Source organism: Herpailurus yagouaroundi, unplaced genomic scaffold (assembly GCF_014898765.1).
Source record: "Herpailurus yagouaroundi ecotype Mexico unplaced genomic scaffold, PumYag 140, whole genome shotgun sequence".
Classification (NCBI taxonomy): domain Eukaryota; kingdom Metazoa; phylum Chordata; class Mammalia; order Carnivora; family Felidae; genus Herpailurus; species Herpailurus yagouaroundi.
The window spans coordinates 69,507,814-69,534,745 of NW_024412395.1; the positions used below are offsets into that span (position 1 = coordinate 69,507,814).

General features: G+C 37.2%; 1 protein-coding gene across 7 annotated transcripts in view; it reads left to right on the plus strand.

The window, feature by feature from the left end:
- PMS1 (PMS1 homolog 1, mismatch repair system component) overlaps positions 1–26,932 on the plus strand; it is a 102,056-nt gene that overhangs the window by 36,519 nt on the left and 38,605 nt on the right. For all 7 annotated transcript variants that reach the window (XM_040475636.1, XM_040475630.1, XM_040475635.1 and 4 more), the window contains one exon: positions 2,770–2,933. In XM_040475636.1, coding sequence (XP_040331570.1) covers positions 2,770–2,933 — 164 coding nt within the window. The remainder of the gene's footprint in view (positions 1–2,769; positions 2,934–26,932) is intronic.

The window sequence follows — 26,932 nt, forward strand, 5'->3', positions numbered from 1 at the left end:
AGTGTCCGACTTCAGCCAGGTCACGATCTCGCGGTCCGTGAGTTCGAGCCCCGCGTCGGGCTCTGGGCTGATGGCTCAGAGCCTGGAGCCTGTTTCCGATTCTGTGTCTCCCTCTCTCTCTGCCCCTCCCCCGTTCATGCTCTGTCTCTCTCTGTCCCAAAAATAAATAAATGTTGAAAAAAAATAAAAAAAAAACAAAAAACAAAAAAAAAACCACCATGTGTCCCTTATAACTAAGAAAATAGTCCAAACAAATTTGGGGTTTATTCTTATTACCACATTTGTGTTTTTTTCTTCTATGCATTCATTTCTGTGCATGCATTTCTATTTGTTACTCAAAACTTTTTTGTTAAATGCCTGTAGGTTATTAGTCATTGAGGTGCTGGGGCTGTAATGTCATACATGGTACATAATCATTTGCTCTCATGCTTCTTGTATTCTAAAAGGGGAGGTGGACACAAATTTTTTCAAATATTGATAATTTCTAGGAAGAAATAAAACATGGTTTCACTTTGGGAGAACCAGTCTTTGATAGGGCATTCAGGGATGGATTCTTTAAAGAGGTGATACTTAGGTTAGGATCTGAAAGTTGATAAAGGAGTTAGCCTTGCAAAAGGTAGTAGGGGGAAGACCATATGCAAAAGTTCTGAGGTGCAAATAAGTATGATGTGTTGGAGGACACGCCAGAAGGAGAACATTGGTAAGAAAGGAAATTGCCATAGTCAAGAATATATAGGTCCATATAAGTTTTAGCCCTTTTTATTCCCAACCCATTTACTCCAGTTATCCAGTGTTATTAATAATAGTGTAAAACAGTTTCATGCTACTGTTAGGCCCTCCCCTACATCTCTTTCATTTCAATAATTCCTATTTCACAGTTACATTGCAAATGCCAGCCATGTTGCCATATTATGTTTACATTTGGCTAAAACTCTTTGCTTATCAGTTTTATTTTCTCATCTTCTTCTGTCATAAAATTTCTATTTTGATATAATTCTCATTTGGCTAGTGCTCATCCACCACTGTTTTAATAAAATATACTTGGGGAATGAACTTCTGAATCCTTGCAGTGTCTTCATTTTATCCTTATACATAGCCCTTACTGGGTGTAAGTTTCTAAATTTCTTAAACTTACTGGGTGTAAGTTTCTTAATTACCCCTCAATCATTTGTAGATTGTCTTCTAGTGTTATAGTTAAGGAATTTGATGCTAGCATTTCCTCATAAGGAACTTACTGTCTCTGAAAGTTTCTAAAATTTTTTCCTTACCCTTAAATTAATCCTAAAATTTAGGATTTCCAGTGGAAGTGTGGTGTCTCTTTCTCCATACACACACACACACACACACACACACACACACACACACACACACACACACACACACAAAATATTCCTGCTTGTAGTAAGCTCTTGAAATTTGTACTAAAGACTTTAACTCAAGAAAATTTTCTTCTGTTTAGTTAAACCTGTATTTGTTTCTTTTTCTCTTCCTGGAACTCCTGATTTTATGCTAGGGTTTCTAAGTCTTATATTTAACTCATGATTGCCATTCTGTTTTGTTCTTTTTTGTGAGCAGTAGGTCAAAGATTGACCTATTGCAGCAACTTTTAGCCTTTCTGACTTTCGTTCACATAGTACATTTTAATCATACAAATCTAATCAAAGCAAAAAATTCTTGATGCAGTATATACTCTTACTATGTGTGATACACTCTATTTTCTGCTCTTGTTTAGTATATTCTAGACTTTATTTAATTTAAAAAAAAATACTAGTTGCTATATATACTAAATCAGTGATTCTCAACCAAGGACAGTTTTGCCTCCCAAGAGACATTTGGCATTGTGTGGAGACATTTTTATTGTCATGACTGAGTTGGATACTGCTGGCATCTAATGGGTAGAGGCCGGAGATACAATTACACATCCTACAATGCACAGGACAGCCCCCTCAACAAATGTCAGTAATGCCAAGTTGAAAACTGTACACTAAATTGATTTTTTGACTTCTCAGTGCTTTGTTTCTCAACCCTGGCAGTACAGCATTAGAATCACATGAGAGGATTGATTTACTAAGTTGAGATTAGCTCATGACTGGTAGTTTTAAAAGTTCCTCAATGTTTAAAAAACACAGATTTATGGTATAGTAATGAGAAAATATCCAGGCCTAATTGTGTGTGTGTGTGTTTAACAAAAGCTGGTTATTAATCTGATATGTAAGCATTATAATATTTATACTTTTATTCAACTTTTTAGTTACTACACTAGTAAAAAGAAAATCTTTGTGTTAGATTATACTGTGTTTTGAATATTTGTTGTTCAGAAGATGAAATTAAACCAGATAGTTAGACATTATTTCAGATAAGAATTTTTAGTGTAGTAATTAAGGTTATCATTTGCTATATTTTAGCCTTATACCACCTATATATTGTATTTTAAGGTGCAGACTAAGCATCATTCCAGGTGGTTTGAATATCAGCAAATTATTAAGATACTACATTCTGGTGAGCCCATGTTTCTGTGTGGTGGTAGAAATCAGATTATTCTTGTTTAGATCACACAGAAGAGATAATACTTAGCCAAGTCAGTCCACTTACAAATAGGAGTCTAGCAGAGGATCAGAATAAGTTGCAAAGTTGAGCCACCTTGGGTTCCCGGAGTTGGGAGAGGACTGGCCTTCAGTGATAGAAGGGGTTGAATATATTGTATATAGATTTGAAGATGTGTGAAGTTCTTTTCACATCTAAATGTGCTTTCCTCTTATCTGCCAACAGGTACAACTGTGACTGCTTTAAGATTGTTTAAGAATCTACCTGTAAGAAAGCAGTTTTACTCAACTGCTAAAAAATGTAAAGATGAAATAAAAAAGATCCAGGATCTCCTCATAAGCTATGGTATACTTAAACCTGACTTAAGGATTGTTTTTATACATAACAAGGTAAGTATTATTATGTTTCTATAAGAGTTTTCGGTATATGATATTATAAAGGCACAATTTTATCAAAATCATATGTAAAGTCTTCTTGCAAAAATTTGTCCACATTTGTTTAGTTTATTATATAAAGAACCTCTTTACTTTCTTATCTGACATCTAGATGAAATCTGATTGAACCTTTCATAATTTCTGAGATCAGGGATTTTGCCAGTAGACATCCAAGAAATATTTGAGTGCTACCTAAATATGCAGATGTATAAGACTTGTTCTTTTCCTTTAAGGAGTTCACAATTTAGTGACATTTTTCACCTTCTATTACAAACTGTTTCTCCTTTGGAAGAGTTTTTTTTGTTTTTTTAAAGGAAACTACCTCATTTCTTCCCAGTTTTCAAGTGAGGCTGATTAAGAAATTCTTGTTGCTTGATGAATCTTGATAGAATGAAAGGTATTTTCTGATTATTCTGTTTTTCATAAAATTCCACATGTGCACTTGAAATATTTAAGAGAGGAAAGCACAAGTATGGAAACCCAATAGGGAGTTGAGAGTTAACATTTATTGAGGCCCTACACAATGCTACATCATATCCTAGGTACATTAAACTCCTATGATCCACAGCAACAATTGAGTGAAGTAGACATATCAATTTACCATTGTCCTCTGGACTGAACTCAAGAGAGGTTTAATACTTTGCTCTGTGTTGCACAGCTAGTAAATTGTTGAGATGGGATTTGAAACTTAACATGCCTACAGAGTGCAGGCTATTTCCACTCTGCTGTCTTGTCTTTTCATTTGAATACCTTATGTATATATAGTTCTTTTCCAGGTTTCAGAACACTTACTAATAACTTTGTAAGTTAAGCAGCATTATTTCTATTTGTAGGAGGAACTTAAAGCTCAGAGTAATCAAAGAAATTGTTATATACTTTACAGTAATTAGTAGTACTAGGGTCAGAATCCTTTTTCATCCAGCATTCTTTCTATACTGTGTCTGTTTACTTGTTATTAAGATGATTCTGTCTTAAACCAAACCATGGTGGAATATTTATGATCAAAATCTTTGGCCATTTTAAAAAAAAACAGAAAAGAAAGAAAAACATTAAGATTAGTCAGCCACCTATTCCTGCTACCATAGAACTCAACCACATGATACCTTGAGATCTCTTCCTGCTCTACCATGCTATGATTCCTCAGGATGTTGATAGATGGAGGCTCATCCCGGTAGTATAAATAACCCTATGACCTCTTTATCCAAAGGACATTTAGCAATTAAAAGCTGAATATATCCAAGTTAAGAAAAGATCAAGGACAGAAGAAAGTGATTGGGAAGGGAAAACATATGAAAAAGGTAAAATATGAAGATAGGAACTTCTTGTTTTTAAAGAAAAGCAACAATAAGGAGAAAATAGAATAAAACAAGATTTCTGCCTCATATAATAGAAATGAGTATTTAAAGTCAAATATATATATTTTCTAAGTTTTGGATAAGTTTATATTATTTTCCAACCACTGTACGATCACCAGTACAGGCATTATCTTTTGAGAATGGAAGGTAGTATTTTATAATATGCTGCATTTTATTATTTTTTGAGGACAGCACATCTGAACTTACATTGAATAAACACAAGTCCCTTGATAGCCTTCAGTAATTTCAGATTCAGTTCAAATCCTAAAGAGTATGCTGAGAGTATTTTACCATGAAAATAATGTGAGATTATCAAAAATCTTACAGTAAAATTAAGTATTAGTATTATTACACAAGATCAAGGACTGAATTAGAACAAGCACTCTGTCTTCAAGCTTCCTTCTCTTAGTACAAATTATTGTGCCACTTTTTTCTTAGTAGTGCTGTTGTGCCTCAAATGCTGAAATATATTGTTAAACCTCCCAGAATGGCAGTGGCACATATCATAAATCTCTTTGAACATTGAGTCCTGCTCTCCTCTTAGCCTTTTCTTTTAAACATGTTTATCATTCTTTATGTGCTTTTCAGAAGAATTTTTTGCCTTTGCTTGAAATTTAAACATGACTATATTGACATCTTTTCTTGAAATTTTTTTCTGCTTTATAAACAATCATATTGCACATAATATGAGAAGTACTATTGCTATTTTGACATCTTGGATTAGATAGTGTTCCTTCTTTTTATGAAGGTTTAACCTGCCAAGACATTCTTTGAATACTGATAATGTTGATGTTCTTGCCAGTATGGTTATGTTAGAAAGAGGTATTTTTCTTCTTTCATCACCATGTTCCTTGAAAGCATATTGAATAATGAGACAGCCAAAGGGAAATAATTTACAAGTGGATTCAGTGACTTTATTTAAAGTAGATATTATTTGGAGAAATGTTAGAGCCATTCCTTAAACAAGCACTATAGTCTTCGGCTTTAGTTGTAATAACTGAATTCCTATGAAGTCTTGTTGTGTATATTTTCATTTATAATGTAGTTATTTCCTAGAACTAAAAAATTTTCTCAGTGTGATTATATGAAACCAATTTAGTATTCTAGCTCTTTCATATATGCATGAATAGTTCTGTAGACGACTAGTTTAGAATATAATGTTAAATTGTGATTTCAAATAAGGGGTACTTTCATATTTCATGGTTGTTGGTTTTTGTGAATGTTTTCTTCTGCCTAAAATACTATTTATGGTTGTAAAAATTGTTTTGAATTGAATTTTGTCTTGATAATTAGAGGCCCACAGGTATTGAAAAGCTGAATTGGATTATCATTGATACCAGAAGGTTTTAACTGTTACAAGAGAATAGTAATTAAGGAGTGACTTTCCATCTACCTACCCTACCTCCATGTCACATTAGTCTGAAGGCTTATTGGGATCAGTTTATTTTTAAGGTCTGGAAGAATGATGACACAGCTTTGAAGAGTTGAATATCTCTGGCATCAGTCAATCTGGGAAGAGGCAGGACCTTAGCTGGAAACAGAAACCCAGAAAACTGGCCATAGAGATTTGGTAGTGTGTGTAGTGGCTTCCTCTCTTGACATAGTTTTCTGGGTCGCTAGGAGGGTACTCTTTTGTGGTGGTGGCTGAAGATGTAGGAGGAAGGGGGTGACCAAGAATGAGAAAGAAGGGACATGTTTATTAGATTATAAACTGAAGATTAAAAAGTAGTAGTTTATAATATGTATCCCCAACATTCATGATATTCTCTTTGTTCATTGTATTATTATTTTTTTTTTTTGTAACTCTTAGCCTTTTACACAAATATTGTTAAATGTCTCAGTTTTGTTTCAGCTGTACTATATGAGGAATCAAGAAAAAGTCCACAGTTGGGCCAGTATTACCCACATCCCAAGCAAGGTTATGGAGGCAGTATATCAACAGGAAATTCCAGTTCAAGACTGTAGTTCAAATGCCCTTTCCTTAAATTCCCTTTCTTTCTTCTAGTTCCAACTTTGAAAGTTTGAGTGGGTTTTGTTTTTTGTTTTGTTTTGTTTTTAATTAATGAAGGTGGAGGTCCATTCAGATATAGTTTTCAGGTTAGCTTGAGGTTGATTATCAGTCTTGATTGGTTGGTTGGGATTTTTTGGTGATGTTGTGTTTTGTTTTGTTTTTTTGCTGCCTGCAAATTAATGATAACTAAATTCTTTAAATGGTTCTGTTTTTTTCTTTATTATATTCTTTTACTTTTCACCTAGTTTCTGTTAACTTATATAGAAAAGATGAAAGACATACATAAGTCACATTTTATAGTAGTTTATTTTAAGCTTATTTATTGTTTTTATTTTTAATTTATTTATTTTGAGAGAGAGAGAGAGAGAACACACACACACACACACACACACACACACACACACACACGAGTGGAAAGGGGCAGAGAGAGAAGGAAACAGGGAATCCCAAGCAGACTCCATGCTGTCAGCACAGAGCCCAACACAGGGCTTGATCTCACGAATCATTAAGATCAGGACCAGAGCCGAAATCAATAGTCAGATATTCAGTGGAATGAGTCACCCAGGCACCCCTACTGTAGTTTATTTTTTATCTTGATGTTTATCCATACTATCCATATTGAAGGAATCTCTGAGTTCTTCCCCTATCCCCAGCAAGACATAGTTATTCTTCGTCGTCTTCTGTAACATTATTTACATATTTCTATTATGTCATTTTTGCTTTGTTGGCAATGATTTGTGTACTGTCTTTCCTTCTCAGCAGACTCTTGTGGGAGGGAGAACTGCATCTAATTCATATTCCCCTTAATACTCAGTGCATGGCACACAGTAAAATACTAAATGAAATACATGGTGCTAAAATCAAAATCACAAAAATTTATAAAGCTCCAGTTTTGAACACTCTGGCCTCTTTCAGAACAGGCGTCACTGGAGAATCCAATAGGATGAATCCTCAAAAAAGGATTCATTTTATATAATATAAGGATTCATCCTTTTAGATTCTTCAGTGACCTCTTAGATATTTACAGAGTATATTCTCACTTGTATTCATATATACTGTTCTAGTCTCTTTTCTTGGCATGTAAGTCGTTGATATGTCTTCATTAGAACTAGTTAGGAAATACATAAAGATTGCATGGAGGGACAGTGAGTGGGAAACACTTGACAGGGACATAGTCTTTAAGTTATCAATTTAACATTTTGTTTCTATTAACTTAGTTAAATGGAACTATATGATTATTCCTTTACAAATTCTCTAACCAAATACATCTTACAGTTACTATTTATCCTAATACATTTCTCTACTTCAAAACAGTAGATTTCTCTTCTGATCAGTAATTTCCAGAGAATTCTGCACAAATCTAGCTTTTTGAGCTTAGGCCAGTAAAAGTTGATCACATGATCTCTAAGGCCCTTTTCAACTCTAAACCTCTTTGATTTTTAAGGATGTCTACATAAATCTTAAGCACTTCATTTCTTAAAAAATTGGAGCTTCACATTTCCATCACTTAGAAGTTCTAAGAAGGTGATTTATATATCAAATCACAAAATATAAGAATTTATGCCTCCTAGATTTTTAGGTCTTTACATCTAGAAAAGACCACTGAAAATCTTTTTTGTCCTGTCTTAAACCTTTTAGCAAATAGAGTATTTTTATCTCTATCCCTTCCCATTTTATCTTCACGTGACCATGTGAGTGGATTGCCTAATAACTTAAATGTTTAATGTAGCATAAGATGAGCTAAAGTTCAATTCTCTTAGCTCTTAATGCAATATTTATTCTCCTTTGCTATAGCTTTTCCACAGCTACTAGATACAGAGCTTTGAGTATGTGCTATGGAATAATTATGTGATAGCCTATGGAATAATTACATGATAGGAGTTTACAGAATAAGTGAGGAAGATGTGAAAGTGTATAAACGTTTAAATAGATGAAAAGAATAATGAAAAGTTACTGATTATCAAATGATATTGGTAAATACTATGAAAAGGGAAAGGTTACTTCAGGCTAGAATAGTCAAGGAAGACTTCATGGTGGATGTATTTTGATCTGTATCTTTCTGTGGATGTTTAACAAATATCTTGGCTGGACTGGAGCTGATGCTGGTGTAGATCAGTGTGTGTGGAGATAGGTCTGACCCCCATGAACAAGAGTTCTTTCTTGCTCTGAATAGATAAAATGTCACTTTACCTGTAACAAAATGCTTAGAGAACTTGCCTAAAGCCTAAGAGCTTCATGAAAATAAACTTAAAACCTCTTTATAGCTGGAATTCAGTTCCATACTAAATGTAGATGGTGAGGCAGGAGAGGGTCAGCAGAATTTCTGAAAAAAACCCTATGAGTAAGTGAAGGTATCTGATCTGGACAGAAAGCAACACTTCTCCTTAGGTTTTTTTATTGATAGGAGCCAGATGAGAGCCCAGAGCAGTGAGGTGTAGATGTCCATTGGTAGTTATCAACAGGGAATCTTTAAGACCGTCTCTCTCTCCTCCATGCTTTTATCTGTGTGTCAGATGGTATTTCCAGAACTCTCAATCCTGGCAAGACCTCTCTAGTCTTTCCCTTAAGAGTCAAAGTCTTGCAACTGTGAAGTGCTTTCGGACTGCCAGCCCTAATCTCATCATGTTTCTATTCCTTTTTATGTCAATCAACTCAAGAAGGCTGAGTCTCTCAACTCATTCTTTATCACCCTGGACTCTTTTTCTCATCCAAATCATTTGTCTCTTACATATCCCCATGTCCTGAAATGTCCCATTTCATGATTAGTCACAAGTAAAATCCTCTGTGTCCTTAGCCTTTTCTTGCTCTGGAATCTGACTTTCCCTGAGAACACTATATCCTGTGCAGCCCTTTCAAAAAAATTTTTTTTCAACGTTTTTTTTTATTTTTGGGACAGAGAGAGACAGAGCATGAACGGGGGAGGGGCAGAGAGAGAGGGAGACACAGAATCGGAAACAGGCTCCAGGCTCTGAGCCATCAGCCCAGAGCCTGACGCGGGGCTCGAACTCACGGACCGCGAGATCGTGACCTGGCTGAAGTCGGACACTTAACCGACTGCGCCACCCAGGCGCCCCATGTGCAGCCCTTTCAAATGGTGACTGATTTCTCTCATCTGTTTCTCACTTCCTTGTTCCTCATTGCAACTTCCAGACCATTCCTTTTTCTCTCCAACCCAAAATCTCATTCAGATTTTAATTTCATGTCTTTAGATCCCTAGATCACTATCACTCTGTGATTTCAGTATCCACATAGTCCTTTCTAGCTTCTCAAATCTTTTAGCTTTTCTCCAGTGATGTTCTTTCCACCCTACTGTAGCTATTAATTCCAGTGGCTATACCATAGACTTTGTTATTGCCAAAAACCACTTCCTCCATAATTTCATTGCTAAGTATTTCACTCTCTGACCATGACCTCCTGTGTCCCCAGCTTATTCCATCCAGCAACCTTCAGACTCTACTGGATCCATTGATCCTACCATCTTTTAATTGTTTTTTATCCATTTTTTCCTCATTTCTCTGCTTAAATTATAAGGTCCATAATTACCATGCTGTCCTTGGGTACTCCCTTAGTTTCTTGCTTCTCTCTCACTGAACTGTGCTTGTTTGACTAACCAAATCCTGGTGAAAGCCATCTTTTTGTCCTCTTGGTGCCTGAACCAAGCTGAATGTTGTAGAAGAAAATACACACCCATCATGACTTTAAATTCATGATCACTAATTTTAGTGCTGCCTGGCAGTCATACTGTGTTTCTCTAGTGCATTTTTCTCTCCTGATCTCCTACATCAGTGCTTTAAACAGACTGTAATGTGTATGTAGATCACCTGGGATTTCAGGATGCAGATTCTGATTTAGTAAGTTAGAAAGGGCCTGAGATTGTACATTCTCAACAAGCCTCCAAATGATGTGGTTGCTGCTGTCCATGAACTACACATTGATTGGCAAGGTCCCAAATGGCCATTTCATCTGTCCTGTCCTCAGACAGCCAACACCTTCTTTTCCGTCTTCACTGTCATCTGACCTTACACCCTATTTTAGTGAGAAAATTGAGGCAATCAGGAAAGGACTTCCACAAATCTATCCACCTATCTGCAGCTGTGTCCATACATCAGCCTTCCCTTCCATCACTATGGATGTACTCCCCACGTTCCTAGGAAAAGCTGACTTGGGCACCTCTTCTAGAAATAGTTGTTTTTATTCATTGTCTCCAATTACTGTCCTCCCATTCTCTCTTGAACCTATTTTCTCTCAGTTTTTCTCTACCACTCTCCCAAAACTGCTCTTGTCAGGGACACCATTTACCTCCACATTGCTAAATCCAGTAGTCACTTCTCAGTCCTTATCTTAGTTAGCATTTGCCACAGTTGATCTTCTCATCCTTGAAACACTTTTTAACTTGGCTTCTAAGTCTGCACAACTTGTTTTTTTTCCTCTCTCTCTTTCTACATCAGTCCTCTAGTTGCATTTCATATCCTAACTTCTAAACTTTTAGTGTCCTACAGTTTACTCTCTTGTATATATGTGTGTGTGTATATATACACATTTTCATAGTGTGCTTATTCAAATGACTTTACATATCATTTATCCATTGATGACTCCTAAATTTTTATCTCCATTCTATAACTCTCCCCTGAACTCCAAACTCTGATTACCACCCAGAAATCCTCTGCGTATTTGGTAATGATAATTTGATAGACTTAACTTGTCAAAAACTGAGCTTTGTATCTCCTCTTCTGGAACTTTTTCCACAGCCTTTCCCATCAATATATGAGAATTCTGTATTTCTAGGTGGCAAACCAAATGCCTTAAGATTATCCTTGACTATTGATTCTCTTTCACTTTGATTCAAGAGTAAATTCTGTAGGCCTACCTTCAAAATATATGTAAAACCTAACCAGATTTCACCATGTCAGTGACTACCGCTGTGGTTCAAGCCACCATCATCTCTCACCTGGGTTTTTTTAATAGTATCCTAATTGGATCTCTCCACTTCCTTCTTTGCTGTTTTAAGTCTGTTTACTGCCCAATAACTAGAGTGACTCTGTAAAAATGTAAGTCAGATCATGCAACTCCTCTTTAATGAGTTTCCATATCAGAGTAAAATCAAAGCCTTTGTAAATGGCCTATCAATTTTACATCCAGGTCAGTAAACTTTGTTTAAAAAAAAGAATCATATAGTAAATATTTTGGGGTTTGGGGGCTATACAGTCTCTTACAACTCTTCAGCCTTGCCTTTGTAGCATGAAAGCAGCCACAGACTGGAAAACTTCAAAAAGAAAATTTAAAGGCAATCAGCCCCTTGGCCTGTAGTTTGCTTCCCTTTTGTAGATGATCTGATTCACCATTTCATCTGATGTCATTTATTTCTTTCCTCTTACTCACTTTGTTTCAGTTGAACTAGCCTCCTTGTTGTTCCTTGAACTTGTTAGTCATACTTCCAATTCAGGACCTTTGTGTTTGTAGTTCCTTTGCCTAGAAGATTTTTGTATACATTTGGCTCAATCTCATCTTTTAAAACTTCTCAGGCTTTCTTTAGCCACCCTAAAATTGCAGTCATTTCCCCTGTCCCACACACATTTTCCTGCTCTATTTTTCTTCTTAAAACTCATAACCATCTAATATGCTATATATTGTACTTATCTTGATTTATTGTCTTTCTCTTCTCTAGAATATAATTTCCATGAGAGGAAAGGTGTTTTACTACTGTCTCACTGCTGCACTCCTAGAGCCTACAGTAGTATTTCATGTAGGTGCTCAAAAAAAATAGGTGGTAAATGAATGTAATCAAGGGTTCAGAGCATGGAGGACAGGAGTGCTCCATCACACGAGTGGCACTAGTGCATACTAAATTGTAAATGTAGGTAGTTAAGCACTTATGATACAGGCTGATGAGGTCACTAAAGATTAAAGACAGCAACTGGAACAGAGAGGTAGCAAAATAGCAAGTATCGGCTCTTAGACCTGAAACACTTCCTTTTCCTTCTGGGGAACTCATAGAAAGTCTGAGAAAAGGGAGGGCTGACTTTGGTCTCTAGGCAGATGTGGATATTATTGAAGTAGACACAACCTGTAGTGAAGTAGACACAACTTGTAATTTCATCTAGGACCCCCCCCCCCGCCCCAGGTGGGTGAGTCTATATTATAGAATTTGCTAATATGGATAAATGGATCAAATCATTCTAGGTAGAGAAATAGTGTGAAGATAAAAGGTATAGGTAGGTAAGTACAGAGCACATTTAGAGGCAGTTAAATCAGTTTAGGTGAGTCAGGTATTTTATATAGAGAAGTAGAGGAAGATAGACAAGTGAAAGATAATTTGAGGCTAGATTATAAAAGAATATAAAAAAATATAAAAGAATGCTAGGCTGAATCTTTTTTGTTTCTTTTTAATAGAAAATTGGGAATAGGGAAATGATCAAAGTGTTAACTCTGACATTAGTTTGGCAGTAGTGTGCAGGAAAGAATTGTAGGAGGCTTTGAGCAGTAAGTGTTACAGCTTTAAGCTGTAACAAAAGTCCAGGCACCTTGGGCCTGAATAAGGATAAATACATTGACAAAGAAAACAAAGGGTGTCTGTGATAGCCATTATAAGGAAGAATCAATGAGACTGGTTGACTGACTGCATGTGGAAAATGAACACAAAAGATCTGAGGGTATCTGATTTATTTAATTTACATGCCTAGGAAAATGATAATGCTACATCCCTTTTATATCCCTGGATGGGTGTATCTGACTTTCACTTTTAATATGTAGTTACCTTCATATATTACTCTGACATAATTTTGATTTCACTTTAAAAAGATTCTAATACAAACAAAAAATGAGGTTTTGAAGTGAAGTTATTGTTACCTCATCAATAAAGGTTTTGGTAACTAGTCAATTAAGAAAGGAAAGTTAATCATCTCCAAGTTGGATGTTAGTTGTTAGCTTTAAACCTTACTGCTTGTTTTTTTTTTTTTTTAAGTGTTTTTTTATTTTTGAGACAGAGACAGAGCATGAGCAGGGGAGGGGCAGAGAGAGAGTGAGACACAGAATCTGAAGCAGGCTCCAGGCTTTGAGCTGTCAGCACAGAGCCCGATGCGGGGCTCGAGCTCACAAACCGCGAGATCATGACCTGAGCCGAAGTCAGACGCTCAACCGACTGAGCCACCCAGGTGCCCCAAAACTTACTGCTTGTTTTTAAAAAGAGGCACAATGGGCACCTGGGTGCTCAGTTGGTTAAACCTCCAACTCTTGATTTTGGCTCAGGTCATGACCTCACGGTTGTGAGATCAAGCCCCGTGTTGCACTGTGTTATGGGCATGGATCCTGCTTAAGATTCTCTGTCTCTGTCTCTCTGTCTCTCTGTCTCTCTCTGTCTCTCCCTCTCCCCCCTACCTGTCCCACCCCTATGCGGGCATACACTTTCTCTCTCCCCCTCTCTATCAAAAAAAAGGCATAAAATTAGAAAATAAGGTTATCTATCACCAGGACATTTGCCTGAATAAAACAGGATGCTTGGGAAGAGAAGTACCATCAGGGAAACACCAGGAGCCAGCTGATGGGAGTATTAGAAGCTCAGAATCTCTGGATTTGGTGTTTATCTCTTTTTTTCTAAACATTATTTTGTCAAGAACACTTAACATGAGAGCTACTTCTTAATCTTTTTAGTATACGGTGCAATATTGTTGACTAGAGGTACAATGTTACACAGCAGATCTTTAGAACTTAATTGTGTTTAACTGAAATTTGATGCCCATTCATTAGTAACTCCCTATTTTCCCCTCCCCCCCATCTCCTGGATAACTACCATTCCATTCTTTGATTTAATGAACTTAACTGTTTTAAATACCTCATATAAGCAGATTCATGGATTTGTCTTTCTGTGACTGGCTTATTTCACTTGGCATAATATCCCCAAGAATCCTCCATTTTGTCACATATTACAGAATTTCCTTTTTTAAGGCTGAATAATATTCTATCAAATGGATATACTACATTTTCTTTAACCATTGATCTGTCAGTGGACATTTAAGTTGTTTCCACATCCTAGCTGTTGTATGTAATACTGCAGTGAATGTGAGTGCTAATACCACTTTCAGAGCCTGCTTTCAATTCCTTTGAATAAATACTCTGTCATGAGATTGGATTCCTAGATCATATAGTAGTTCTGTTTTTAATATTTTGAGGTACCTCCATACTATTTCCATAGTATTTGCATCCTCATGAATAGTATACAAGGGTTCCAGTTTTTCCACATCTTCCTCAATATTTATCTTTTCAGTTTTTGATAATAGCCATCCTGACAGGTGTGAGGTGATACCTCATTGTGGTTTTAATTTGCATTTACCTGATGATTAGTGAGATTGAGCATTTTTTCACATATCTGATGGCCTTTTATATTTTCTTCTTTGGAGAAATGTCTGTTCAAGGTCTTCACCCATTTTTTCATTGGTATTAGTGTTTTTGTTAGGGAGTTGTAGGGCGTAGGAGGACGCTGGGCTCACCGCGCGTCCTGCTGATCACTTAGATTCCACCTACACCTGCCTAAATAACCCAGAAAACCACCAGAGGATTAGCAGAACGGAGTCGCCGGAGCCAAGCGCAGACGCAGACGAGAGGCCCACGGAAGAGGGTAGGAAGGGCGGCGAGGCGGTGCGCGCTCCACGGACCGGCGGGAGGGAGCCGGGGCAGAGGGGCGGCTCGCCGGCCAAACAGAGCCCCCGAGTCTGGCTTGCAAAAAGCGGAGGGGCCTGACGGACTGTGTTCCGACAGCAAGCGCGACTTAGCGGCTGGGAGGTCATAAGTTAACAGCTCTGCTCAGAAAGCGGGAAGGCTGGAGGACAAAGGGAAGGAAAGCTGCTGAGCCCCCGGACGACAGAGCTCAGTTTGGTGGGGAACAAAGGCGCTCGCCAGCGCTATCTTCCCCGCCCATCCCCCAGCCAAAATCCCAAAGAGAACCAGTTCCTGCCAGGGAACTTGCTCGCCCCGCGCAAACACCCAACTCTGTGCTTCTGCGGAGCCAAACCTCCGGCAGCGGATCTGACTCCCTCCTGCTGCCACAGGGCCCCTCCTGAAGTGGATCACCTAAGGAGAAGCAAGCTAAGCCTGCCCCTCCTGCCCCTGTGCACCTTGCCTACCCACCCCAGCTAAGACGCCAGATCCCCAGCATCACAAGCCTGGCAGTGTGCAAGTAGCCCAGACGGGCCACGCCACCCCACAGTGAATCCCGCCCCTAGGAGAGGGGAAGAGAAGGCACGCACCAGTCTGACTGTGGCCCCAGAGGTGGGCTGGGGGCAGACATCAGGTCTGACTGCGGCTCCGCCCACCAACTCCAGTTATACACCACAGCACAGGGGAAGTGCCCTGCAGGTCCTCACCACGCCAGGGACTATCCAAAATGACCAAGCGGAAGAATTCCCCTCAGAAGAATCTCCAGGAAATAACAACAGCTAATGAGCTGATCAAAAAGGATTTAAATAATATAACAGAAAGTGAATTTAGAATAATAGTCATAAAATTAATCGCTGGGCTTGAAAACAGTATAGCTGACAGCAGAGAATCTCTTGCTACAGAGATCAAGGGACTAAGGAAAGGTCACGAGGAGCTGAAAAACGCTTTAAACGAAATGCATAACAAAATGGAAACCACCACGGCTCGGATTGAAGAGGCAGAGGAGAGAATAGGTGAACTAGAAGATAAAGTTATGGAAAAAGAGGAAGCTGAGAAAAAGAGAGATAAAAAAATCCAGGAGTATGAGGGGAAAATTAGAGAACTAAGTGATACACTAAAAAGAAATAATATACGCATAATTGGTATCCCAGAGGAGGAAGAGAGAGGGAAAGGTGCTGAAGGGGTACTTGAAGAAATAATAGCTGAGAACTTCCCTGAAGTGGGGAAGGAAAAAGGCATTGAAATCCAAGAGGCACAGAGAACTCCCTTCAGACGTAACTTGAATCGATCTTCTGCACGACATATCATAGTGAAACTGGCAAAATACAAGGATAAAGAGAAAATTCTGAAAGCAGCAAGGGGTAAACGTGCCCTCACATATAAAGGGAGACCTATAAGCCTCGTGACTGATCTCTCTTTTGAAACTTGGCAGGCCAGAAAGAGTTGGCACGAGATTTTCAGTGTGCTAGACAGAAAAAATATGCAGCCGAGAATCCTTTATCCAGCAAGCCTGTCATTTAGAATAGAAGGAGAGATAAAGGTCTTCCCAAACAAACAAAAACTGAAGGAATTTGTCACCACTAAACCAGCCCTACAAGAGATCCTAAGGGGGACCCTGTGAGACAAAGTATCAGAGACATCACTACAAGCATAAAACATACAGACATCACAATGACTGTTAGGGAGTTGTAGGAGTGCCTTACATACTTTGGAGATTAATCATTAGATATATAGTTTGTACATGTTTTCTACCATTCCATGGGTTGCCTTTTCATTCTGTTGATAGCTTCCTTAGCTGTGCAGAAGCATTTTAGTTTGATTAGTCCCTCTTGTCTGTTTTTCTTTGTTGCTTGTGCTTTTGGTGTAATATCAAAGAAATCATTGCCAAGATCAGCATCATGAAGATTTTCTCCTGTCCTCTCTTTTAGGAGTTTTACAATTTTTGGTCTTATATTTAAGTCTTTAATTCATTTTAAATTGATATCTATGTATAATGTAAGATAAGGGTCCCACTTCGTTCTTTTGTATATGGATATCATTTTTCCAGCCCTGTTGGTTGAAGAGACTCTCCTTTCTGCATTGTGTGTTCTTGACATCCTCATCAGATATCAGTTGACCATATATGCATGTATTTATTTCTAGGCTTTCTACTCTTTTCCATCTGCCTTTATGATTGTCTTTATGCCAGTACCATACTGTTGTGTTTACTGTAGTAATATATTTTGAAAGTAGGTAGTGTGATGTCTCCAGTTTTGTTCTTTACCTCTGGATTGATTTGGCTGTTTGTGGTCTTTTGTGGTTCCATGAGTTTTAGAATTGTGTTTTTCTATTTCTATAAAGAATGTCATTAGGATTTTTGGTAGGAATTGCATTGAATTTGTAGAGTGCTTTGGGTAATATGGACATTTTAATAATACTAAATCTTCTGATCCATGAACACAGGATGCCTTCCCATTTGTCATCTTTAATTTCTTTTGTCAGTGTTTTGTAGTTCTCAGCCTACAAGTCTTTCACCTTTTAAATTTATTCCTATTTTTTTCCTTTTTGGTGCTCTTGTAAATGGGATTGTTTTTCTAATTCTTTTTCAGATAGCTCATTGTTAGTGGATAGCTGGTTTTGTATGTTGATTTTGTATCTCGCAACTTTACTGAATTTATTAGTTCTAAGTTTTTTTTTAATATGATATTTTTGTTATTTTGAGAGAGAGAAAGAGCAGAGGAGAGGCAAAGAGAAAGGGAGAGAGAATTCCAAGTAGGCTCTGTGCTGTCAGTGCAGAGCCCAACATGGGTCTCAAACCCATGAACCAGGAGATCATGACCTGGGCTGAAATTAAGAGTCAGATGCTAACCCAACTGAACCACTTACGTACCCCCTAACAGTTTTTTGATGGAGTCTTCAGGGTTTTCTATGTATAGGATCATGTCATCTGCAAACATGGGCAATTTTACTTCTTCCTTTCTGGTTTGGATGCCTTTTATTTCTTTTTCTTGCCTAATTGCTTTAGCCAGGACTTTAAGTTGTATGATGAATAGAAGTGGCAGAAACAGGCATCCTTATCTTGTTCCTGATCTCAAAAAAAAAAAAAAACTTTTAGTTTTTTACCATGGAGTGTAATGACTGCTATGGGATTTTCATAGATGGCTTTTATTATGTTGAGGTACTTTCCTCCTGTTCCTAGTTTATTGAGTTTTAATCACGAAATGGTGTTGAGTTCTATCAAATGATTTTTCTGTACCTGTTGAGACAATCATGCAATTTTTATCCTTTATTTTGTTAATATACTGTATCAAAAAAAACAACTCTTAGGTTTTTTTTCTGCTGTTTTTCTATTTTCTCTTTAATTTATTTCTGCTCTGTTCTAATCTTTATTTCCTTCCTTCATTTGTTAAGACTTGTTTTGTCTTAACACTTGATCTGTCCTGGAGAAAGATCCATGTGACCTTGAGAAGATGATGTATTCTGCTGTTGAGTGGATTGTTCTGTATAGGTCTGTTAGGTCTGTTTGGTGTGTAATGTTCAGGTCTTCCATTTCCTTATTGATCTTCTGTCTGGATTTTGTATTCATTATTGGTCTTTATCTGCGAAGAGAACCAGAGAACCATGTGGAGGATGGAGTTGCATTGCAGACGAGATGGTTGGGATAGCTTCACTTAGAAGTATCAGCAAGTTTGGAGAAGAAATATCTCATGAAAAATAAATTGTAATAGAAAAGGTATTCTATTCAGTGAGAATAAAGAGGTAAAGCTGAAATCAAATAGTTACAAAGCAAAAGCAGCTTGATTTGCACATAACCTTTTCTGTAAAGTTAAATATGGATGGAAGTGATGGTTCAGGGTTCCAAGATGAAAGCGCTTTCAGAAAGGCTAATCTGAAAGATTATTAGAAAAACATTTCTAATAAGATTAATCAAATCTTGGAAATAATCTTTCTTGTTTTAAAGACCACAAAGAGTGTCTACAATCTTCCTTTGAAAGTTATGTAAAGATTAATTTCATGTTTTTAAATTTTTATTTAACTTTTTGAAAAATCCTATCTTTACAGGGTTTAAAGAACCAAAAAAAAAAAAAAAAAAGAAAAGGTACAGTGAAAAAATTACTCTTAATTAGCTCCTATAAACCTCCCCTCCCATAGGTGAAGTTACTGGTACTAATTTCTTTGTAATCTTCAGGAAAAATTATTATGTATACTCTATTTCAAAAAATGAATATAAAATAAGAGACATTGAAGCTGAGTAAAAGTAAGGATAAGAGATACTAAATTCAGACTTGTGTTGAATAAATTTTACTCTTCCTTTTTTAGTCTGTGGGTACATAGCAAGAATCAAGTCATATGAATGTTTATGATGTTAATACAATGTGATATTCTTTTAGCAGTAGTGATAATTATATTGGAAGTAGTTAAAGCTTTTTTAAAGACATTCAGGTGGGAACTTATTAGTATATCTGTGCATATTATCTGTTTCAAAGGTTTGATTGCAGTCTAGGCCAATATGTATACTTTTTATTTCATATTCTAGAATGAGTCACCTTTGGTCAGGCAGTGTTAGTAGCAGTGCATTTTTTAGTTAATTTTACATCACCTGTGTGCAGCCTCCTTTTTCCTGCTATTGCAAATTGACTTCACAGTTGAGGCTTACTACTTTAATACTGAGTATCTCATCTAATCACTTCCTTCAAATAGTATATGTCAATGAAATAGGAAGAGTGACAAGATATATTTGGCTAATGTCAATCAATTACTTAATGTTCATGTAATAATATATTTTTTATTGAGGTGTTTTTGCACTGTCATCGTACTGACTAGAGTCAGATTCTTACTTGGCACATCCAGATGCTCCAACTTTGTGTGACCTAGATAGAAAACATATGGGGGTATGTGTGTGTATTTTTAGCACATGTTAAGCTTTCAGCCTTAGGGCAAAATATATGCAAAACTTCAAGAAGTGAAAAGAAAATCTCTTTAGAAAAGAATACAGGATTGATGAAATGGTGGAGAAAACAAACTAAACTAAAAACTATTTGCTGTAGAAAATACAGTATTTAAAAATTGAGTTTCTTTAAAAACAAAGATCCTTAATTTTTAACTACCACATTTAAAAAATTTTTCATCCATTGTTTTCACAATGGGTTCTTTTTTTTGAAAATGAATTTTACTTTGCCTAAGTTGAAGTGAAGATTTAATTTGTTGGCAGACCTCTTTATCATTTATTGCTATCCCAACTGTAACTCATTTAGAAAATGCTCCTAAATTAGCCCCATTGATCTGATGCAATAATCGCCTACTGTGAAATGTTGTTCCAGAACTACTAGCCATGTTCACTTTAAGAAAAGAAATTCTACATTTAATGATTCTTATGTTTGATAGCTTTTTTAGAACCCATTTCTTCAAGTGATCTTTTTGCAATCCTGTGCACTAGCTGTTTATCAGGTCAGGCAGTGAAATAACATGTTTGGATTAATCAGCAGCTAAGATTTATATCTTTAGGCATCACCTGAGGCAGCACTCTAATACAAACTAAAATTATATATTTACATTAGAAGTATTACAAGTTTTATGTGTATTCAGTGCAGGAAATTTAGAAATCTTAAAACATTAATTTTCTTGAAATATTTTCTTGACTACTTTTTAAAACATCTTTACATGTATATATCAGAGATGTAGCTTTAAAGAGAGAAACTTTTTGTGAATAAATTGTTATTGCTCAACTGTTCCTTGTTTAGAGTAACTTGTGATATGGAAAGTTTGAAGCAGGGGCACTTCATTCCTGTACATTATTCAGAACTTTACCTACTTTCTGTTATTTTGAATATTTTTCCTTAAAACACCAGCTAATAGCTGGCTTAAAATAACAGCTATAATTCAGAAGCCAGCAGGGGTACTGGGGTGGCTCAGTTGTTTAAGTGGCCGACTCTTAATGTCAGCTCAGGTCATGATCTCCCAGTTTGTGAGTTGGAGCCCCGCAGCAGGCTCTGCACAGACAGCCTGCTTGGATTCTCTCTCTCCCTCTCTCTCTCTGCCCCTCCTCTGCTCTCTCTCTCTCTCTCAAAAATGAATAAAAAACATTAAAAAAAAAAAAGAAAGAAAGAATCCAGCAGTTCTTTGTCTTTTTACGTGCAAACATACAGGAAATGTAAAGAGTGCAGTCTGGCATTTCCTCAAAAAATAGTTACCATATTACCCAGCAATTTCACTTCTAGGAACATACCCAAGAGAAATGGAAACGTATTTCACACAAAAACTTGCACATGAATGTTCATACCCACATCATTCATAATAGCCAAAAGGTAGAAAAAATCCAAACATATATCATCCAGTGAAAGGATAGTTCAAAAATATAGCCATACAATGGAATATTACTTAATCATTTAAAAAGGAAGGAGAGTGCCACCTTGATGGCTCAGTTGATTAAGTGTCTGACTCTTGATTTCAACTCAGGTCATCGTTTCATGGTTTGTGAGATTGAGCCCCATGCTGGGCTCTGCTCTGCATTGGGTATGGAACCTGCTTAAAATTCTCTCTCCTTCTCCCCCTAATCCTCCCCCCATTCCCTATTGACAAAGCTCATGTGATCTAGGGAAAAATCTCATAGACATCTAAAGCCAAACATCGTGAAATCTCCTTCAAAACAACAACAACAACAACAACAAGGGGGCACTGGTACAACATGGATAAGCCTTGAAAGTGTTACATTAAGTGAAAGAAACCACTCACAAAAAACTATGTATTGTATGATTCCATTTATATGAAAAACCCCAAGTAGGCAAATTTATAGAGACAGAAGGTAAATTAGTGATCACCTTGGGTAAAGGTGGCAGAGAATGGAGGGTGTTAATGGGTACAGGGTTTCTCTTTGGAATGATAAAATTGTTCTAAAATTAGTTGTGATAGTTGCATAACCTTGTAAATATACTGAAAACCATTGTCTTATACACTTAAAATGGGAGAATTTGTATGGTTTATGAATTGTATCTCAATAAAAGTGTAATATTTAAAGAATGAAAGAAAAATAGAGGTTCCTTTGGATTTCCTAAAGTAAATTAGTAGACAATGACTATAATTTCTTTCCTTTTTTTTTTTTTTTTTAAGCCCCCACACCCAGCATGGAGCTTAACTTGGGGCTTGAACTCACTACCCTGAGTTCAAGACCTAAGCTGAGATCATGAGTCAGATGCTTAACCTACTGAACCATCCAGGTGCCCCAAAGACTATAATTTCTAACCCATGTAGTGAGATGACAACCCACAGTCTTAATTTTTAAAAATAAAGAAGTCGTTTTCAATTCCACTCAGGTTGCTTTTCTCTAGAAAAATGTATTCTACAAATGTTCATTCCTTCAACAAATTGTTTGTTGTGCCCTATTGGGTATATGACAGTGTTCTTGATACCAGGGACACCGTTGCATTCCTGATTCTTCTTTTCTTCCTCTCCACATGCAGTCAGTCACCAAGTCACATTAAGTCTATTTCACGTCCTTTAGTTTATCCGTGTTCTCTTCCCCTCTTAGCAATATGTGTGGTTCTATTACCTAGACCAGTCTCAACCACAGTATTAATATTAGTAAAATACCAGAGATTGTAAATGTTTTACCTTAAAAAAAAAACTAGAGGAATAATCCTGTAAATGTCATTTTCACTAACTTGTATTCCACTTTGTTTTTTGGTAAGTGGAAGAAAAATTGTTAGCTTTACAGCTAGTGTGCCAGGAATCACACACAGTCCTCAGGGCTTAATGGGAATGTTTTATGAATGTGGACTTCATCAATTTTGCATGTCCTCAGTATAAGCTGAGACACTTTGAGTTGGATTAATACAGTCATATTTTTAAAAATCCATATTACTTTAGTTTCAGTTCTCAATAAATCATTGTTATAAAAGATCATTTTGATTTAAATACAGTTTACCTATTACATAAATTTAAGATATATACAGCATGTTATGGGGCACCTAGGTGGCTCAGTTGGTTGAGCATCTGACTTCGGCTCAGGTCATGATCTCACGGTCTGTGGGTTCAAGCCCCGCATCGGGCTCTGTGCTGACAGCTCAGAGACTGGAGCCTGCTTTGGATTCTGTGTCTCCCTCTCTCTCTCTCTCTGCCCCTCCCCCACTTGTGCTTTGTCTGTCTCTCTCTCAAAAATAAAATGTAAAAAGAAATTTTTTTTAATTAAAAAGAAAGATGTACAGCATGTTAAATGATACATTTATATATTGTAATATAGTTACCATTGTAGCAATAATAAGTATTTCTGTCATATTACATAATTTTCTTTAGTGGTTGGGATAATTAGGTTCTGCTCTCATAACAAGTTTAATGATTATTATGCAATACTGTTGTCAGTATTTGCTATATTATGCATTAGATCTCTAGGACTTATTTACTACTTGTTGCAAGTTTGTACCTTTAAACAACATCTGTCCTATTTCCCCATCCCCTAGTAACTACCATTTTATTCTGTGATTTCTACAAGTTTGTCTTTACATTCCATATATGAATGATATCATACAGTATTTATCTTTCTTTGTCTGACTTCTCTCACTTAACATAATGTCCTTAAAATCCAAAGATCTTTTTCTGATATCTATGTGTGATCAGGCATTTTCCCAACTAGATGTGTTTCTCCAGTGACTCTGCATTGCATGTAAGATAAACTATAAACTTGCTTCCATGGTATGATAGTTCATTCAGGATCTTGCTCCTTTCTGTCCAGCTTCCATCCCCAGCAAAGGCATATTCTCTATGCTTCCATGTGTTGCATGTGCCCTTCTATCTGTCAGCATTGCCCTTCCCATGATTTGTGGATGGCCAGCTCCTTTCAGGTCTCACTGCACATGCATTTGGCTCTGTGAAGTAGACCTAGGTTTCTTCTACACTGCCTCCTCTGTGTTTTGTAATAGCGGTTTTTATAATGCATTATAATTTTTATTTATTTTTATTTAATTTACATCAAAGTTAGTTAGCGTATGGTGCAATAATGATTTCAGGAGTGGAATGCAGTGATTCACCCCCTACGTATAACACCCCTTGCTCATCCCAACAAGTGTCTTCTTCTATACCTCTTGCCCACAACCCCTCCAGCAACCCTCAGTTCTCTGTATTTAAGAGTCTCTTATGTTTTGTCCCCTCCCTGTTTTTATATCATTTTTGCTTCCCTTCTCCTGTGTTCATCTGTTTTGTATTTAAATTCCACATGAGTGAAGTCATATGATACTTGTCTTTGACCAATTTCGCTTAGCATAATACCCTCTAGTTCCATCCACATAGTTGCAAATGGCAAGATTTCATTCTTTTTGATTGCCGAGTAATACTCCGTTTTTAAAAAAAAAATTTTTTTTTAACGTTTATTTATTTTTGAGACGGAGACAGAGCATGAACGGGGGAGGATCAGAGACAGAGGGAGACACAGAATCCGAAACAGGCTCCAGGCTCTGAGCGGTCAGCACAGAGGCCGACGCGGGGCTCGAACTCACGGAACGCAAGATCGTGACCTGAGCCGAAGTCGGCCGCTTAACCGACTGAGCCACCCAGGCGCCCCTACTCCATTTTACACATATACCACATCTTCTTTATCCAGTCATCTGTTGATGGACATTTGGGCCCATTCCATACTTTGGCTATTGTTGAGAGCACTGCTACAAACATTGGGGTGCATGTGTCCCTTCAAAACAGCACACCTTTATCCTTTGGATAAATACCTAGTAGTGTAATTGCTGGGTCGTTGGGTAGTTCTAGTTCTAATTTTTTGAGGAACCTCCATACTGTTTTCCAGAATGGCTGCATCACTTTGCATTCCCACCAGCAGTGCAAAAGAGATCTTTCTCTGCATCCTCACCAACATCTGTTGTTGCCAGAGTTGTTAACGTTAGCCATTCTGACAGGTGTGAGGTGGTATCTCATTGTGGTTTTGATTTGTATTTCCCAGATGATGAGTGATGTTGAGCATTTTTTTCATGTGTCTGTTAGCCATATGGATGTCTTATTTTGAACAGTGTCTGTTCATGTCTTTTGCCCATTTCACTGAATTCTTTGTTTTTCAGGTGTTGAGTTTGGTAAGTTCTTTATAGATTTTGGATACTGACCTTTTATCTGATATGTCATTTGCAAATATCTTCTCCCATTCCGTTGGTTGCCTTTTAGTTTTGCTGATTGTTTCTTTCGCTGTGCAGAAGCTTTCTATTTTGATGAGGTCCCAATAGTTCATTTTTGCTTTTGTTTCCCTTTCCTCCAGAGATGTGTTGAGTAAGAAGTTGCTGTGGCCGAAGTCAAAGAGGTTTTGCCTGCTTTCTCCTCGAGGATTTTGATGACTTCCTGTTTTATTTTTAGGTCTTTCATCCATTTTGAGTTTATTTTTGTGTGTGGTGTAAGAAAATGGTCCAGGTTCATTCTGCATTTGGCTGTCCAGTTTCCCAACACCATTTGCTGAAGAGACTGTCTTTATTCCATTGGGTATTCTTTCTGGCTTTGTCAAAGATTAGTTGGCCATATGTTTGTGGGTCCATTTCTGGGTTCTCTATTCTGTTCCATCGATCTGAGTGTCTGTTTCTGTGCCACTATATACTGTCTTGATGATTATAGCTTTGTAATACAGCTTGAAATCCAGAATTGTGATGCCTCCAGCTTTGGTTTTCTTTTTCAGGATTGCTTTGGCTATTCAGGGTCTTTTCTGGTCCCATACAAATTTTAGGATTGTTTCTTCTAGCTCTGCGAAGAATGCTGGTGTTGTTTTCATAGGGATGGCATTAAATATGTAGATTGCTGGGGCGCCTGGGTGGCGCAGTCAGTTAAGCGTCCGACTTCAGCCAGGTCACGATCTCGCGGTCCGTGAGTTCGAGCCCCGCGTCGGGCTCTGGGCTGATGGCTCGGAGCCTGGAGCCTGTTTCCGATTCTGTGTCTCTCTCTCTCTCTGCCCCTCCCCCGTTCATGCTCTGTCTCTCTCTGTCCCAAAAATAAATAAACGTTGAAAAAAAAAATTAAAAAATAAATATGTAGATTACTTTGGGTGGTATTGACATTTTAACAATATTTGTTCTTCCAATCCATGAGCATGGAATATTTTTCCTTTGTGTGTGTGTGTGTGTGTGTCTTCTTAAGTTTCTTTTATAAGCTTTCTATAGTTTTCAGTGTATAGATTTTTCACCTCTTTGGTTAGGTTTATTTGTAGGTGTTTTATGAGTTTTGGTGCAATTGTAAATGGGATCAATTCTTTGAATTCTCTTTCTGTTGCTTCATTATTCGTGTATAGAAATGCAACTGATTTCTGTGCATTTATTTTATATCCTACAACTTTGCTGAATTCATGAATCAATTCTAGCTGGGTTTTTTGGTAGAATCTTTTGGGTTTTCTGTATAGAATATCATGTCATCTGCGAAGAGTGCAAGTTTGACTTCCTCCTTGCCAGTTTGGGTATCTTTTATTCCTTTGTGTTGTCTGATTGCTGAGGCTAAGACTTCCAATACTGTGTTGAATAACAGTGGTATGAGTGGACATCCCTGTCATGTTCCTGACCTAAGGGGGAAGCTGTCAGTTTTTCCCCATTGAGGATGATATTAGCAGTGGGTCTCTCATATATGGCTTCTGTGATCTTGAGGTATGATCCTTCTATCCCTACTTTCTTGAGGGTTTTTATCAAGAAAGGATGCTGTATTTTGTTGAATGCTTTCTCTGCATCTATTGAGAGGATCATGTGGTTCTTACTCTTTGTTTTATTAACACAATATATCACATTGATTTGCGGACATTAAACCAACCTTGCATCCCAGGTATAAGTCCCACTTGATTGTGGTGAATAATTTTTTTAATGTACTGTTGGATCTGGTTAGCTAGTATCTTGTTGAGAATTTTTGCATCCATGTTCATCAGGGAAATTGGTCTATAGTTCTCCTTTTTAGTGGGGTCCTTGTCTGGTTTTGGAATCAAGGTAATGCTGGCCTCATAGAATGAGTTT